The sequence below is a fragment of the Equus caballus genome, chromosome 8, assembly GCF_041296265.1.
Source record: "Equus caballus isolate H_3958 breed thoroughbred chromosome 8, TB-T2T, whole genome shotgun sequence".
Lineage (NCBI taxonomy): Eukaryota > Metazoa > Chordata > Mammalia > Perissodactyla > Equidae > Equus > Equus caballus.
In genome coordinates this window covers 90,832,095-90,849,651 of record NC_091691.1, presented here as the reverse complement: position 1 = coordinate 90,849,651, position 17,557 = coordinate 90,832,095, and the positions used below count along the sequence as shown (strand labels likewise).

At 33.3% G+C, this 17,557-nt stretch overlaps 1 protein-coding gene across 2 annotated transcripts in view; it reads left to right on the top strand.

Moving 5' to 3' along the window:
* CDH19 (cadherin 19) overlaps positions 1-17,270 on the top strand; it is a 102,779-nt gene extending 85,509 nt beyond the window's left edge. The window contains exons 11-13 of one of the 2 annotated variants that reach the window (XR_011441598.1): positions 9,683-9,800; positions 11,800-12,023; positions 14,554-17,270. Coding sequence is in view for 1 of the 2 variants with exons in the window: in XM_001491652.6 (XP_001491702.4) it covers positions 9,683-9,800; positions 11,772-12,023; positions 14,554-15,044 (861 nt within the window). In the remaining variant the exon portion in view is untranslated. Of the gene's footprint in view, positions 1-9,682; positions 9,801-11,771; positions 12,024-14,553 lie in introns of both variants that reach the window. The other variant, XM_001491652.6, reaches the window with a different exon arrangement.
* Positions 17,271-17,557: the final 287 nt, after the last annotated feature.

Genomic DNA, 17,557 nt, shown 5'->3' with positions numbered 1-17,557 from the left:
TTACATTTAAATTCTTAAGTCTTTCAACAAATTTTGCTGGAGCAATTGAATATTCATAGGCAGGAAATAGGAAACTCCACCTAAATCTCATACCATATACGAAAATTATTTCCTCCTGTCATAGATTTAAACGTAAACCTAAAACTACACAACTTTGAGAAGTAAACACAGGAGGAAAATTTCCCCGCTGTGGCTGGGCAAGAGTTTATATTTATATATCCCCAAAAATCCAATCCATAAGTGAAAAATGTATTAATTTAACTTCATCAAAGTTAAAAACTATGAAAAACTATGAAAAATAATTAAAAGACAATCTACAGCCTAGAAGAAAATATTTGAAAGCCAAAGATTACTCAAAGGACTTGTATCCAGGATATACTAATAGCTCTTAAAACTCAACATTTATATAAAAAGCAACAGTCCAAATATAAATGGGCAAAAGGCCCGACCAGACATTTCACTGAGAGGTTCTACAGAAAACAAATCAGCACATGAAAGGATGGTGAACTTCATTAGCTATTTGGGAAAGCAAATTAAAACAGCAATGGGATATCATTACACACCTCCTAGAATGGCCAGAGTAATAAAAACCAGTGACAACATCGAATGATGGAGAGGATGCAAAAAGAATAATCTTTCCTACATTGCTGGTGGAAATAAAAACTGAAAAAGAATTTGGCAGTTTATTGTAAAACTAAGCACAGGCTTACTGTGTAACGTAATAATCACACTTTGGGTCAGAGTGTGACAAATGTTTACATCAGAAAAATAAATACTTATGTTCATACGAAAACATTTACACAAATGTTCGTAGCAACTTTATTTGTAATAGCCAAAACCTGCAAATAATCCAAACGTCAGTCAACATATGAATGACTAAACTGATTATGATACATTCATAAAATAGAATACTACCCAGTAATAAAAAGGAACAAACTATTGATACATGGACAGCATGATGGATCCTAAAGGCAGCATACTTACTGAAGAAAGCAAATCTCAAAACCTCACCTGCTCTGTGACTCCGTTTATGATACATCCTCCAATGACAAAACAGTACAGATGGAGAACAGATCAGTGGTGACCAGGAGACAAGGGAAGGAGTGGGGATGTGGGTGTGACTGTAGAGGGGTGGAGCGAAGGAGTTCATGTATGGTTACGGAACTCTTCTGTATCCTGATCCTGGTGTGGTGACATCAGTCTTCACAGGGGATCAAATTGCACGGAACTACACACACACATGTAAACCCTCATACACACACACACACACGGATGTAAAAACCGATGATAACTGAATAAATTCTGTAATCCATTTAACAGTATTGGACCCACGTCAATTTCCTGGTATTGATATTGTACTACAGTTATGTAAGCTGTAACCCTTGGATTAGTGAATGAAGTATTCAAGACTGTGCTCTGTTCTCACAATTTCCTGAGCATCTACAGTTATTTCAAAACATGAAGTTAAAAAAAGATCAGGATTAAAGAATAAAAGAAAACAAAATACAAAAGAAATAATGTAGGAAAAATTTTAAAAATGGGATTAAAAGAGTAGTCATTAATATTATTGAGAATATTTTAGTGCAAGAGATCTGTAAAGTTGGGCGATTTCAAAATTATGTTACAGCTATTCCCAATGCTATATAAACTTTCCCAAAGCATTCAAAATTAGGAAGGCTTCCCAAAGTTACTTTAAGTAGCTTTACTCATAGCAAAAAATGATGAAATTAAACACCTACACACAAACTCAAACATAAAAAACTTATTAAGAGTATGGCTGTCAACATCATCTGTAAATTACAATTAAAAACAATTTCTGAAAGTATTAAGAGGTGATGTCCAGAAAAAAAAGTTGTTTTTAGGAGGATAACAAAATATTTTAAAATTTATTATTATTTTCCATTATATCAATGTGTCAAAGTAATAAATAGATATGCATAAACTGTCCATTTGATTCTAAGAAGCCCTTTGGCAAAATTAAAGATAAATTCTGAACTAGAAATAAAACAAGTCAAAATGCACACATAATGAATATAGTAATAATAAAATGATAAACCTAGTACTCAAATCAATAGTCAAAATCTCATTTAATACTGAAACACATGTAGTAGCATACTTTGAAACAGTAATGAGAAAGAAATTCCTACTTTCACACTATCATTTCACAGTGTTCGGAAGCTCAGGTCCACAACAATATACAAAATACATATGAAATAGAGTTACTGAAAAGAAGGAAATTTAGTTGAGATGAAAAGATTATCTGGTGCAGTGTTGCCAAATACATATGATAGAATTTCAAATTTTCTTCAAGTCACATTTAAAAAGGTAAAAAAAAAAAAATGGGAAGCTGCTATTCAACAGGGAAATGGTTTGCGTTAAGCTAAATGAATATGTTCTAGAGATCTGAAGTACATCATGCGTATGGTTAACAATACTGTGTTGTACACTTAATTTGTTAAGAGGATAGATCTCATGTTAAGTGTCCTTCCACAGTTAAGTTTTTAAAAATGTAAAAAAGAAACAGATGAAATTAATTTTACTGTATGCTTACACAATATATACAAAATCTTATTTTCACATGTAATAAATTAAAAATCGTTAAGGAACTGTTTTTTATATTTTCTCATACTGTCAAGATCATTCTTGATCTCATTTCTCACAGGCTTAAACAGTTGGGCAAAATGACAAGTTAAAAGGTGTCGTATATCTCTCTCTTTGGATAGATAATGCATTCATTACAGAAAATCAGAATTCCAGAATAGTGACACTCTATGACCTACGTGGGTAAACAGAATTTTTGTATTTGTTCTTAATGTGTAAATGGCCAGGGTGGGGAGGAGAGACGGGAGAGAACGTTCAGTGGTTTGCAAAACATGGATATAATAAATGAGCTGACATTGGGGCAATTTGCCTCTCCTGTTTGGTGGAAATAGTCATCATTTTTCAAATTAATGATTCTCATCATCTTGACTGATACCAAATTCTTTTCCAGAAGTAAAGTAAAATATCAATGATTTTTTAGATTCTCTCATCTCAATATTGTGTCTAATGTAAAGACATTTACATTGTTTCCATGTAAAAATTTTCTGTTGCCTAAATTTCTAAGATCCCACATTGTAATCCCTGATTTTCTTTTCACCTTCCATTCTCTCTTGTGCCCTATCCTTTAATTTTTTTCCTACTCACTCTTTTTGCTTTCAACCACCTCTATGTTCAATTAAAGTTCATATTCAAATGATTTCTAGATCTTTATGCCAGTTCTTTCTTCTATATTTCAAACTGTATGTCCAACTACCTAGAGAAAATTTCCACTCACATCTCCTAAATTTACACCAAATTTGCTCCCAAGCCTACCCTGTTTTTTCAATATCGCTTGCAAAATTACTATAGCTCACCAAGTTGTGCAAGAAAGATATGTGGACATCATCTTTAATTCATTCTAGTCTTTTATTCTCCGCATCCATTCAATGGTTAAGTTCCGTTCATTCCAGCCCCCAAATCCCTCCGTAACCTGTCAATCTTGCTGTGTCCTTTCTCCCCTAGCAGGGACCTAACATCTCTTCTGGAGTGAACCTTAGACAGTTCTTCCAGGGGATGTTCCTTTAATCAAACTTTGCATTAGCCAATCTCAGAGCCCATATGCAGGGACATACCACAGTTGTTCATCGATTACCTTTATTAGGCAAGGCTGTAAGCATGTAGACAGTGTCTATGACAGTCAGTTTTAGTGGCAGGGCAATGGTCAGAAGAATACATTGTGTGCCCTCGTGGAAATGGTGAAATGTTACTTTGGTGACATCAGCATACTCATCAGGGAACTATGGGATGAGGAAACTGTATCTTCAACTGAGCATGTTGTATTATCTTCAGTTTATGTAAACGCTTCAGTAATTTCTGTATAATCTCTCATGACAAATAACTTCCACCCTATAACTGTGATTGTTGTTGTCTTTTTGTGTATCATATCAGGAACTTTTGATTACTAACCAGTTGCTCCCTGGATCATGGCAACAATTTGCTGACTAGATTCTTTATTTCCATACCCATGCAAAGAATGTCCTCAGAATGATCATTCTAAAATGTAAATCTTTCCCAATGATTTAGAGTTATGGGATCCTAAATAAAAAATAAAATGATCATGTCTTTCCCAATTTAGAACATGTGAGTGAATCTCAATATAAAGTCCAAACTTTGTAGCATACCTTTCTAGAACATTCATGATGTTGCCACTGCTCACCTCTGCAGTATAATTTTCTAATTTTAGTGTAGGTGTCAGGTCCTCTGACCCCCAAATGTTTAAGTATTATGTACTTTAGGTGTTTTATTATGTACTTTTATTCTGTACTTTAGGTATTTTCTGCATACTCTTAAAGTTTGCGAATCTCCTTGTCCTTCTACTCCACTAGGATGTAAACAGTGGTGACTGAGACATTGTTGGTCCTAGCCACCATTGTATCCCCAGGGCCTGAGATAGCTGGCATGTTCTAAGTGCCAATGAAATATTTGTTAAATGGACACCTTTGGGATATTAATCAGGTAATTTATAATTTAATCTTTTTTCTTTACATATGATGAATTTTTCTAAAGTATATTTTAAAAATTAATTTTACAAAGGAAAATCAGAAAATATATACTGAGCAAAAAAATCTAAGAATGTGTAATTTTTAACTGAATGCTGGTAGATATCTACAAATTAATGACGAAACATTGCAATATCTATGGCATAAAATACATATAATTTTGTGGAAAGTCCTTTTCTTTTTAGGAAACTTAGAGCATCTCTGCTTCTGTCCAGGACCAAAATGTTAGCGTATCATGAGTTTCCTCAACATTTTTCTCCTAACAAGGTGCAAACAAAGAGACGACCATTTAGATGTTCTTGTTGGTTCTAACTCTATTATTTTATTAGTTAGCACTTTGACTTTTTGAAGAGATATTCAACAACTTTTCTCAATCCTATAGATTTATTTTGTCAGAACAAGTCTAATGTGGAATCATTTTCTCAGTGGTCTGGTATAAAAAGTGACAGTCGTTCATATTTGTTGATGATAATTTCTTGACAATGGGAGAAAGAATTTGCATCTATAGCTTGATGTAGGTTACAGATATCTAGAATAACTAGATAAGCAAGCAATTTAGATGAGATTTTTAAAAAGTCCTTCCATGTATTCACTTGTTGCAGCTCCTACTTTTTCTTTAGCATTTTTGTATTGAGGAAAATTATTTATTAAGCACATTTAAAAGAATTAATAACTTAGTTAATCCTCAATGCCTGTATATTGGTTTATAGTTGATAATTTAATTTATAGTATATAATCTCATTAAAAAATGTATGCCTCAACTCATCCTGGAATTAGGTTTCATTGATATTTTCTGTTCAGGTAAGGAAACAGACTAAAACGTGTTAAGTGTCTGCTCCAAATCATAGTGTATAACACTTGTTTCTTTGACTAGTTATCAAGAAATTGAACGTTTCATAAAGCCCATACCCATAGTTCGTGGAGAAATGAGTATTGGACTGATTATTATTATTATTATTTTGTGTTGTTGTTAGGAAGATTGGCCCTGAGCTAACATCTGTTGCCAATCTTCCTCTTTCTTTGCTTGAGGAAGATTATCACTGAGCTAACATCTATGGCAATCTTCCTTTGTTTTATGTGGGATATTACCACAGCATGGCTTGATGAGTGGTGCTAGGTCCATGCCTGGGATGCGAACCCACAAACCCCAGGCCGTCAAAGCGGAGTGAAGGAACTTAACTACTACTACTCCACTGGGCTGGCCTCTGGACTGATTTTTTTTTAAATCAGGATAGTTAATCTGGGAATGACATTTTAATAAACTTGCCCTCTTTTTTAGAAAAATGCTGTACTGTGAAAGAATTGATAGAGGGAAAAGGATTATATTTCTTTCCTTGATATCTTTAAGGTCAAATATATATTTGTAGTTCCATAAAATGATTAAGTTGAAATTTACAAAACTGCCAATATTTGACCTACAAAATATTAATTTCATTTATTTCTACCTAATATATGATCTCTCTGTATTCATGGTTTTCACATGCTCTTCTTTTGTCTGGATCATGCTTTCTCCATTAATTCATGTTTTTTACTCAAGTATTAGCTCATTTACTTACTCTCACTTTAAAAAATCATTCCTTTCTCCCATATCAAAACTCAGATCATGTTCTTCTTTTTTTTAATTGATATTTTTGGTCTATAACTATTCTACAGCAATTGTATTACTTATCTTTTTGTATGTTTCTGTCTTTTATGAGACTGGGTTTTGTTTACTTCCTCTATGCCACATCTTTTACCGTAGCTTTTTGTATGCACATCTGCATGGACAAGAACAGGTCTAGGGTTTGAACGCTATGCTCTAGGGGAGTAGAAAAGTGGTTCCAGGGGCTGAGGGAGGGGGCAACAGGGAGAGGTTGGTAAAAAGGTACAAACTTTCAGTTTTAAGATGAACAAGGTCTGAGGATCTAATGTATAACATGGTGACTATAGTTGATAACACTCTTTGTATAAATGAAATTTGCTGAGAGAGTAAAACTAAAATATTCTCACTCACTAAAAAAAAAGAAGATAAATATTTGAGTTAATGGATGTGATAATTAACTAGATGGGGAAATCCTTTCACAAGATACAGGTATATGAAATCATCACAATGTACACTTTAAATTTCATATAATTTTATTTGTTTCAATAAAGTTGAAAATGATGTGTTCTTGGGGCCACATTCCACACCAGCTGTAGCAGGAGCTTGCATTCAAATTCTGACCTGGTCATTTTACCTACCTAAGATACTAAGATATCTTAAGTATGAGAAAATGTCATGAGAGTCTAAGACCAAGAATATCCACCCTTTCATATCCCCAGTTACTATGTATAGGAGCAAGAGCTGGACAGTGAAGAAGGCTAACAGGGATTGAAATATGGTGTTTGAGCAGATCTTTAAGGATACCCTGGATACCAGAAAGACCAATAAGTGGGTCCTAGAGCAAAGTAAGCCTGAACTACCACTGAAGGGAAAATGATAAAACTGAGGCTGTCCTGCTTGGGGTCCATCATGAGAAGGCAGGATTCTGCTGGGAAAAGCAGAAGGCAGCAGGAAAAAGGGAGGCCCAAATATGGGATGGATTGACTCCATAAAGGAGGAGGTAGGCATGAGTCTACCGAAGCTGAATAGGGCTGTTGAGCACAGGATATTGTGGACAGCACTCATTCACTCAGGAGTCAGAGCTGACTTGACGGCACATAACAACAACAAAAATACTTAGCTGACTTGAAGCTTAATATAAGTAAATATAAATAATAACAGGATTTATTTCATAGGATCATTGTGAGAATTAGCCGTGGAAATGTATAGAACAATCCCTGGTCCATAGGTAAGTTCCCATTGAAAGGTTGTTATTTTTAGATTCTCTAGGCAGGCACAATATATTTCCATTATAGATTTCAAAGTACGATAAATAAGAAATCACATGTATTGGGTCAGAAAGAAATTGAACAAAATTCAACCCAGAGAACAAAGAGAAATTGAAAAGCTGCACTCAGAACTTGTCATAACATGGCCGTTCTTGTACGCAGTTTGCTGTTGGATTTGTCTTTGCTCCTCTCATAGATGTACACAAGGCCAGCGACAGGCCCCAGGTAAGTAGATAGAAGTAACCAGGTTAGAAATCTGACTGATGCAACAAATAAGGATTTTTCTTAGAATTTTATTTGAAAATTAAAACAAAAACCTTTCCATTGTTGAATTAAAAGGAAAAATGAACATCTCCACTGAAGACTTGTGGAGTTCATTAATGTTGGCCGTGTTTTAGAGATTTGTGACTTCAAGAAAAGCGTGTATGTTTAAGGTTAGTTCGGTAGAATTAATGAGACCTGCTATGTGACTCATTCTGTTATATCAGTGGCTTCCTATTTTTGTAAAGTGGTGGAACTCAGGAAAACATACAGAAGTCCAATTTACAAGACAAATATAAGTGGAGGTAGGTTCATTGAAAAGAAGGCAGTGTTGAAGCTTATACATATTCAGTATACCTATACATATGTAGAGAGTAGTTTGATTAATTAAAAGTATTTTAAAATATATACAGAGTCAGAGTCTCTCCAGTGTTCTTACGCCTTCACACACAAAAGAGAGACATGTGGTTTAAAATAGAAAGTCAGATAGTAAGACAAATTATTCCATTTCTGAAAATCAAGACTGCATATGCCAATAAGATAAACATGAATTTTTACAATTTTCTGTCAATCCTAATTGAGCAAATATACATATAACGAGATTGCTCACACTATTCAGGACACTGTGCTATGCAAATCCCAGCAAGACAATGTTTTCATGAAGAAAGCATCTCATAGACATGTACTGGTTGTGCAACAAACATGTTGACAAGCAGAGATATATAACCCTAAAAATGAATGCTAAAAGTTAACTATTAGTATCTCCATTTTTCGAGCTTAGAAAACAGTAAGTGGCAAAGCCAGGATTCATACCATCAGACTTCCAGTTCCCTGCCCTGTACCCTGGCTATACGTAATCTATGAGAATCCAAAATAAAAGCACTACCCTCATATGACGCACATTTATAACTGTAGGCATAGATTGAATAAAAATGTTTTCTTTCATTAGCTTATTTAATTAACACTATATAGTTATGATTTAATTAGGCATGTGTTATGAAGATGATAAATCAATGTAGAGAAATAATATACAATTTGCATTAGTTTTACAAGGCTCTTTATGCATGTGGAGAGAGATCTATTCTTTGAAGTATAACATTATAAATTTTGGGTCTGTCATCTTGCAACTAAAGATATTTTTGTTTGACACATTATTAAAAGCACTTTAATTCTAGAGAATTCAAAACAATAACTTCTATAATCAATTTACTTTAATTTCCAGAATTAATCACAATCTCACTATGTGATCTTGACAGCCTCTCTCTTTTTTGACAATAATGAACTACTTGACTGACACATTCATGTCTTGAAAGAAAGAAAATTGAGAACTGATTTGTTCATAACTGCATTACTTCACTTTTTTTATGATCTGAGATAGAGAGAGGAACTTACTTGATGTGGAACACTTTTCCTATAATCTTTATGGGTCAAAGGAAATCTTATTCATTACCCCTAAGCTTTAATTGCATTATTTCCTGAAATCAATTAAAAAACTCATTACTTTAGCAAATACTTTACTGAGACAATAAGTTTACTACAATTGTGCTCTCAATATAAGCAGGAAATATATAACTTGAGCAAATCATAATGGCTGGTTTTCAGATGAGGAAGGGAGAAGGGAAGAAGGAAGAAAGGGAGAAATCTAGACAGGAAGAATGGGAAGAAATCTTGATTCGTGGGAGCAGTGCTTTGAGAACGTCTAACAAGCATAGCTTATAGAAATCATCTGATCCATCAAGGATGTATTTATTGTATAATATCAAAACCTTCTATTAAAAGGGACAAGTAAACACATTTTTAACCTGAGAAAATATTTTAATGTTCTCTACCAATTTGGCAGTTATTTCTGCAATGTTCATAAAGGTTTTGGTAAAGCAATTTTAATAAAAGCTAATGATAATAATAATAATGATTAGCAGCAGTGATCTTTCTCCTGAATGCAAACAAAACCCCACAAAAGACAAAAAAAATCTGCCCTTAATGTTTTCTAGGTAATTCAGACCATCAGTGCTGTGGATAGAGATGAATCCGTAGAAGATCACCATTTTTACTTTAATCTGTCTGTAGACGATGCAAAGAACTCAAGTTTTACAATCATGGATAATCAAGGTAATGCCATTCACTTGCGATGGCTTTTGATACATTTTTTGAGATTTATTTTTGATTTTAAGGGAATTTATAGCATTGCTTTTTATACTATTCCTGCAACATGATAATGTTGAGAAATAGGATGAGGAGTGGCAATGAAAATGGGAAACAAAACCCAAAGTCAAGTTCTAAATATGCTAGCCCCATTTCTCACTGGACTTCTTCCAATCAGAAACACTTTTTCAGGTCACCAGTGGCTATCAGCCCTTGTAAAGTCTGAATGACCCTGCAAAGATAATTGCGGTTCTGGCACAAGTGTTCCATTCATGTCCTCATATCACTCAAACTTCAGGCTATTCTGGGGAAAGAAAATGATATGTACAACTTGAAGTCATGTTAGTTTGATTGATTTGGAGTCATTAATTAGGAGCCATAAATATATGACTTTGGGTTGAGATTATTCTTTTTCCTTCAAAACAAAGTGATTGAATCAATCTAAAGACAAAATGTTCTAAAAGACTTTGTGTGGAAAGACAGAGTTTCTTTTCCTTCCATATAGAAGTAGATTAACTTTGTAAAAAGCCACTCTGTTCTTTTTTTCTTCACTTCAGTAAAAGGTTTTTTTTCGTCATATGGATTTCTACTTTACTTTTGCTTTATATCTCAAAGATATGAAACACCATAGGATTTATTACTCCAGCATCTGTACCCAAATACCTACAGCTGTCCTTTACAATTGAGGGTAAGCTTCCATCTAGGAGTCCCTTGTGGGAGAATAGATGCAGACACGTTCTCTCCTTTTGCCCTTTTCAAATTCCCTGGTAAAAACTCAAATAGACTTAGGATGAAAAATGTAAATACCAATATGACAAATAAACTGTAGCTTAGATTTATTTATATTAATGTAAAATAAGTTACTGGGGCAAAATAAATATATTGAGACATAGAGAAAAGAATTGATTTGGTTTAATGATTCTGGTTACAAATAATTTAATAAAATATACACTGAAAAAACTGTAAACTCTCTCACCTCTTAAATCTGCCTAGTAACTAAAATCACAAGAGTTTTGTAGACTTCAAGAGCATGATGGAGAATTCATTTAAAAATGATGATTGAGGAAAAGTCATAAATAGACATACTTTTCAAAAGACTTCCCTTTATTTGCATTTCGCTGTTCGTGTCTTCTAAAGTTTGTCTGATTGCTACAGAAAATATTTTGGGGGATGGCAATACACACAAAAAAAGGGCAAACATAGTACTGAGCCACAAGAAATTGCACTGAAAGTAGTCATTTAGAATATTTTTCAGGGATTCAGGGAAAAACCATTTCAAATGTGTTCAAGTATGAATATTGTTCATTTTTGTTAATTTTTGAATGTTCTATCTGGATGAATAAATTGATACTACTAAAGTTTAATGATTCTCTGACTTTTAGATAGAAAATGGGTTAATAATGTCAAAGTGAAAAGAAACATCCTAGTAGAATCTTTCCTATCAAGTAAAATTAATCCTTTTTTTCTTATTAGTGTATATTATTTTAGGTCACTTGCTGTATTAGGTATGTGACTCTGACAACCTTATGTATTTACAGTTTTTGTGAAAATAATGAGTCCCTATTAGAAAAAGGACTCTGTCGTGAATAAAGAACCCAATTGAAACTGATACTGTTATCATAAATGTAACGCTAGGAGTCTCTATATAATATTGATATCTGACTACACTGTTGTTTTCTATGTTCCACATATATGTTTCCTATCTTTATCCAAAGACGTTTGGAACTGATCCATCTAATTACATAATAAAGCTTTAGGAAATATCAGAAACAATAATGACTTTTAAGTGGAGTTTTTAATTGTCTTTTTATCAGAAATTTCCTCTTCCTTTTATTTGAACTCATTTTATATCTCTGTACTGTTACCTCTAGTACATATGACTGGTATGGATTTCTTTTGTATTATTGAAAAAATTATGCACATGGATTTTTGTTTTAGATAACACAGCTGTAATTTTGACTAATAGAACTGGTTTTAGCCTTCAAGAAGAGCCTGTCTTCTATATATCAATCTTAATTGCCGACAATGGAATCCCATCACTTACAAGTACAAACACCCTTACCATATACATCTGTGACTGTGATGACAATGGCAGTACACAGACCTGCAGTAATAAGGATCTTATGCTTTCCTTGGGATTCAGGACAGAAATCATCATTGCTATTCTGATATCCATCATGATAATATTTGGTAAGTAGTGCTGAACTGAACATATCTTCCTTTACTGAAAATAGCATGAAAAATACAGAAAATGGTTAATTACATTATACCAATATAGTGTCAGTTTGTGTGTGTGTGTGTGTGTGCATGTGTTAAACTGCTCTTCTGAATGTATTACAATTGTTAAACCAAGTGGAGTAAATGAAAAATAGAGTGAATATGCATTCCAAACTGAAAATCAATGATCCTTGGATTCTGATGAGTATGTGTTTTTGACACATATGCATTGCAACATATACAGTTATATAAAATTTAGTAATAATAACAGTGAGCTTCTGTTGACTGCTTATCACGCTCCAGGAGACTAACATAAGTGCTCTATGTGCATTATGCAATTTGATCCTCAAAATAACCTCAAGAAGTAGCAACTATTATCCCCTGTATTGCATAGATGAAGAAAATGAAACTCAAAGACTTAGTGCTTTACAAAGGGTCTTGCAGCTAGTAAATGATGTGCCGCGAGCCCATAACCAAAACATACCTCTATTCAACCCTGTACTGCAACTCACTAGAACCCTGGGAGCACTGCGGGAGAAAGTGAATGTTAGGATGGAGGGATGTAAAAGAGAGTGCTTTATTTAACCAAAGGCTAAACATAAAGGAAATCTCAGTGAAACAACCATCATTTTATTTATTATTATTTTCACATGCAGATAAGTTATATTTATTTTATAGATGAGGCGAATGAACCCAAAATGTTTTAGTCAGGCTTTCAAGACCACAAATGATTCACCTAGCATAATCTTCCCTTTCTTTACCACACCAGGACATATAATCTAAACCCTTCTCTTGCTTCCCTCATAACTTCGTATCGAAAACCAACACACTTGATTGAGTATTGAAAGCAATTATATCAGCCACTGGTTCTGCAATTTCAAACTCACTGCTCAAACTAAATACCATATGTTTCAGGATTTGCTTTGCCTTCGCTCTCCTCATCTTTCTCAAAGCGTCAAAAGCCATGCACTCCATTTTTATCATCCTACTTTACCATTCTTTTCTGCCTAAATTCAGTTTTCCAAATTATTTTTAGAGATTTTTTAACCATACAACTGAATTTAGAACTAATAGCAAGATATCAGAAGCAAGAAGCAAAAAAACCAGTGTAGTGTTTGGGGGATGGCAAGTGCTGAATTACCCATGGGTACAGACAGACATAACCAAGCCCAGAAACCCTACAAGTAAACCAGGGGCAGCCGCACTGTGAAAGGCATGAGTAGCATTTAGAGGGTGGGAAGTATGGGGCAGCCAATAGTCAGCAGTTTCCTTTGAAAGTCTCATGAATATTCTCTCCAATTCATAGAATGAAAAATTACTTGTTAGATACCTTTCAATTCCAACCATTTATCTCAGATGGGTTTTCAGGTGTCATACCCAAGTTCAAACATGATGACCTTATTTAATTCAAGAGCACTATTTGAATATTTTTAAATGTCAGTTTTGTATAAGATATTGTGTAATGTATTTCTCTGTGTGATAATATTAGTAACGTTGCTTCATGTTTGCTTCAAGTCCTGCATATGAAATTCTGAACAGTTATGCACGATCTGTGGTTGAGATGAGTGAGCTATCCTTGATACAGACACTCACGTATAGTTTTCTTTAAAGTGTTCTGAAATTGTTCCATTTCTACATGATGTCAAAATCACCTTATGTAATAAATATTAATTGTGGATGTACCAGTGTTATGACGAAAAAACCTGATAGTTTGGAATTTCCAAAATTACATGGTATCACAGAGCACAGGTTCTGAACCAACTCTCTGGTTTTGAATGCCAGCTTTCTGTTTCCTAGCTGTGTGACACTGGGCATGTGATTTAGCATCTCTGTGCTTTGGTTTTCCCATATTTAATAGGGAATGATAATAATACATGGATATCATAACAATTAAATCAATGAATAAATGTAAAGCTTTTAGAAAAATGCCCAGCACATACTTTGTAGTCAATAAATATTAACTTAGAAAATAATTACGCCACAAATTTGCTTCAATGGGGAATATCAAACTGGTCCATTGTGCTTAACTTCTATTAACATGGATCATTGGATATTAAGATTGACATGTGCCCATAGATTGGAAAATATTCCCTTATCCTACTTTGGTCTATTTTTAATACATAAGAAAAAGTACAATTTTAAAGTGATCATCATCGAAAATAGTACACTATATTTTCATAATGTTTTTCTATTCTAAATTGTCAGTTAGAAAGATGATTATGCTTCCTTATGTCATTTCACAAGTCTCTGTTGTAAATTTTCAACAGCAAATATAGATTTTTGTCTTATAATCATAAAATCTAAGCTTCTGTCTTGAGCTTGTAACAAAAGCAAGGATTATAAAGTCTATTATAAATGATATAATATATAACATTATATTATAAATATATAATACATTATTTACATATAATATATTGTAACATAAATATATAATATATTATTTATGTATAATATAATATTATATTATATGTGTGTTAATATTCTGGTATGCTTTCTTTGTCAGGGTTTATCTTTTTGATCCTAGGTCTGAAACAACAAAGAAAACAGACTCTATTTCCGGAGAAAGGTGAAGATTTCAGGGAGAATATATTCAGATATGACGACGAAGGGGGAGGAGAAGAAGACACAGAAGCCTTTGACATTGCAGAGCTGCGGAGCAGCACCGTCATGAGGGAGCGCAGGACTCGGAAAGCCCCCGCTGCAGAGATCAGGAGCCTGTACAGGCAGTCTTTGCAGGTTGGCCCGGATAGTGCCATATTCAGGAAATTCATTCTAGAAAAGCTCGAAGAAGCTAATACTGATCCTTGTGCCCCTCCTTTTGATTCCCTCCAGACCTATGCTTTTGAGGGAACAGGGTCATTAGCTGGATCCCTGAGCTCCTTAGGATCAGCAGTCTCTGATCAGGATGAAAATTATGATTACCTTAATGAATTGGGACCTCGCTTTAAAAGATTAGCTTGCATGTTTGGTTCTGCTATGCAATCAAATTATTAGGGCTTCTTTATTGTTAAAATTTTAAAAATGATAATGTTTGTTTGGGAAAACTGGTTGTCTCTTGGTAAAGAGTTGTGTGATCCAGTTCTCTGGGGAACAAAAAAGACCAACTTAGAGTGTTTTCTGATTTCCTTGGTGTAAATACCCCATAGTTATTGCAGGCTACCCACACATTGTCAGTGAATCAGATATGGGAAGAAATGTTAATAATTAGCTCTTGGCTGTCAATGCAAGCCAACTCTAGTGTACCATTGAAATATTCCTCTAGCATTGTTTTCAATACCATCCAATACAAATTCTCAAAAGTTTTGAATGTTTAATGTGAGAAAGACTCTGAACCAGGTCATCTTAATATTATTTCCTTTATTCATTTTTCGAAGCTAAAAAAGTAAGAATAAAGTGTTTGTGTATGTTGTTTCTAATACTGTACAGAGATAAACACCTAGGATAACCTGGGTGATTATATGAAACTTTTAAAAATGATTTCTCTTTTATGAATCAGCAAGTTTCTGAGTGAAATTCTGTGATTCATTCTAGTTTGGTATTTTAAAATCATTCTTAAGACCACACTTTAAAACTGATTTCAAATTTAGACAGAGATTTGGTACACATTAACTAAAGGTATAGTATAAATTTGTATTGTTTTTCATATTGCAGTATGTCACAATACAATGACAAATACATGTCAACGTTTATTCAACATTAAATTTAAACTTTATGAAAATGGTGGAAAGTGTGGAAAAATTTTAATTAAATTTTTATTGCTACTAAAAATGATAAAGATAAATGAAAGGAGTACTGTATTGAAACCTGAATTAATATTCCTCTTAAATATTATGATCAACTGCACCAACTCTTTCCATGTGTAGAATAAAACATGATAAAATTTTCAGCATTTCCTGTTTTATTAAGAGCTTAGAACAGAACTGATTCTTCAGTGTCATTTTTTATTATGGAATATAAAATTAGGTGCAATAGTTACTTTTATTGTAACATTACGAAGGAAATATGCTAAGCTGCTGGATGTAGAACTTTATGATAACATTAGACAACGAGATAATAACATAATTTTAATCATCTTTTTAAGAATGATACTTATTATTCTATCTAAATAAAGGCAGAATTCAAAATTCACAATTTGAAGAGAAAGAAAGTTGTGAATATAATGTTCTCCAAATTCGTTTATATATGTTCATTTTTTATTAGCAGCATGTGAAACTGAGCTGAACATAATTGCTCATATGTGTTTAAATCAAATATTTCAAAAAAATTTAGCTAAAGTTAGAGTAGTTGAATGGCTACAGTATTTTTTCCTCTGTACTTTGAAGCATAAACACCCATACTGTGTAATAGAAGAGTTTTTCATCAATATCAATCAAGTACCATTATGTTGGTGACACAGATATCACTTTACAAAATGCTGAGAAAATCAGACTTAAAATACAACAATTTAGCAAAATATTAAAAGTAGATAAGAGGACATAAGCTGTATGAAATCCTCGTGCATTCATATAATTATTTACTTAGGGAAATATAATAAAACTAAACCAAAGAAAATTTTAAAAAGAATTACAATTTGCCAGAAAATAGAAATGTATGACTTGAGAGAACATTTACATTTCTATCATATTGACATAAAAATGGAAAGAGTATAGTTAGGAAAATTTTCATGAATTATTCCATGGAGGATATATTGTTCTCTATATTTAAAAAATAATGCTATGTAGTTTTGGTTGAAGAACTGGAAAGTACGATAAACAACAGATCAAGCAATCCATGGAAAATGGATTAGAAAAAAGAAATGGAGTCTTCTGGGGATGGTAGTAGGTGATGTCATCAGTGAAAGCCTTATAAACCACTTATAAACTTGGATGAACAACTCACAAAATGCAATATCTGCATCAGTGAGGTTTAATGTTTGTGTCCGGTGACATAAAGCAGTTGTATTAAAATAAATTCTGCTTTAATTAGTGATAGAATTGTCAATCATAGAGTACGTAGGAAACGAGCATACATGGTTCCATATCTATTTACTAGTCTAAAAAGTGTCCTTTTAATTTATATAAAAAATACTGTCAGATTCTAGCAGAGAAGTTGCAATTTTCTAGAAATTATACTGGGTAATACTTTAATAACTATTTTAATCATATTCTTGTCACATGGGTGTTGCAAGAACATAGCTGTACCCTAGCTAAAGACATGACATTAAGATCTCATTTTCATAAATTTTAATAAAGGCTAAATCAACACAGATATTTATAAAAATAGCACAGCTTCGCAGTAATACCTGCAGTGTTTAAATATCAGCCTCACTTGACTCACAGGTTTACGTGTAGGTCTTAAGTTACTAATGAGCTGGAACAGGAAAATATTTAAAGTTCTCATAGGAATCCAAAAATATTAGCAATAGTAGTAGTTCCCTCAGCACACGGGCTTGAACTTCATGGATCTGAGTGGGAATTAGTTCACTCTCATTTAAATAACTGTGTGAACTTTGTCAAACTGCCTAATCT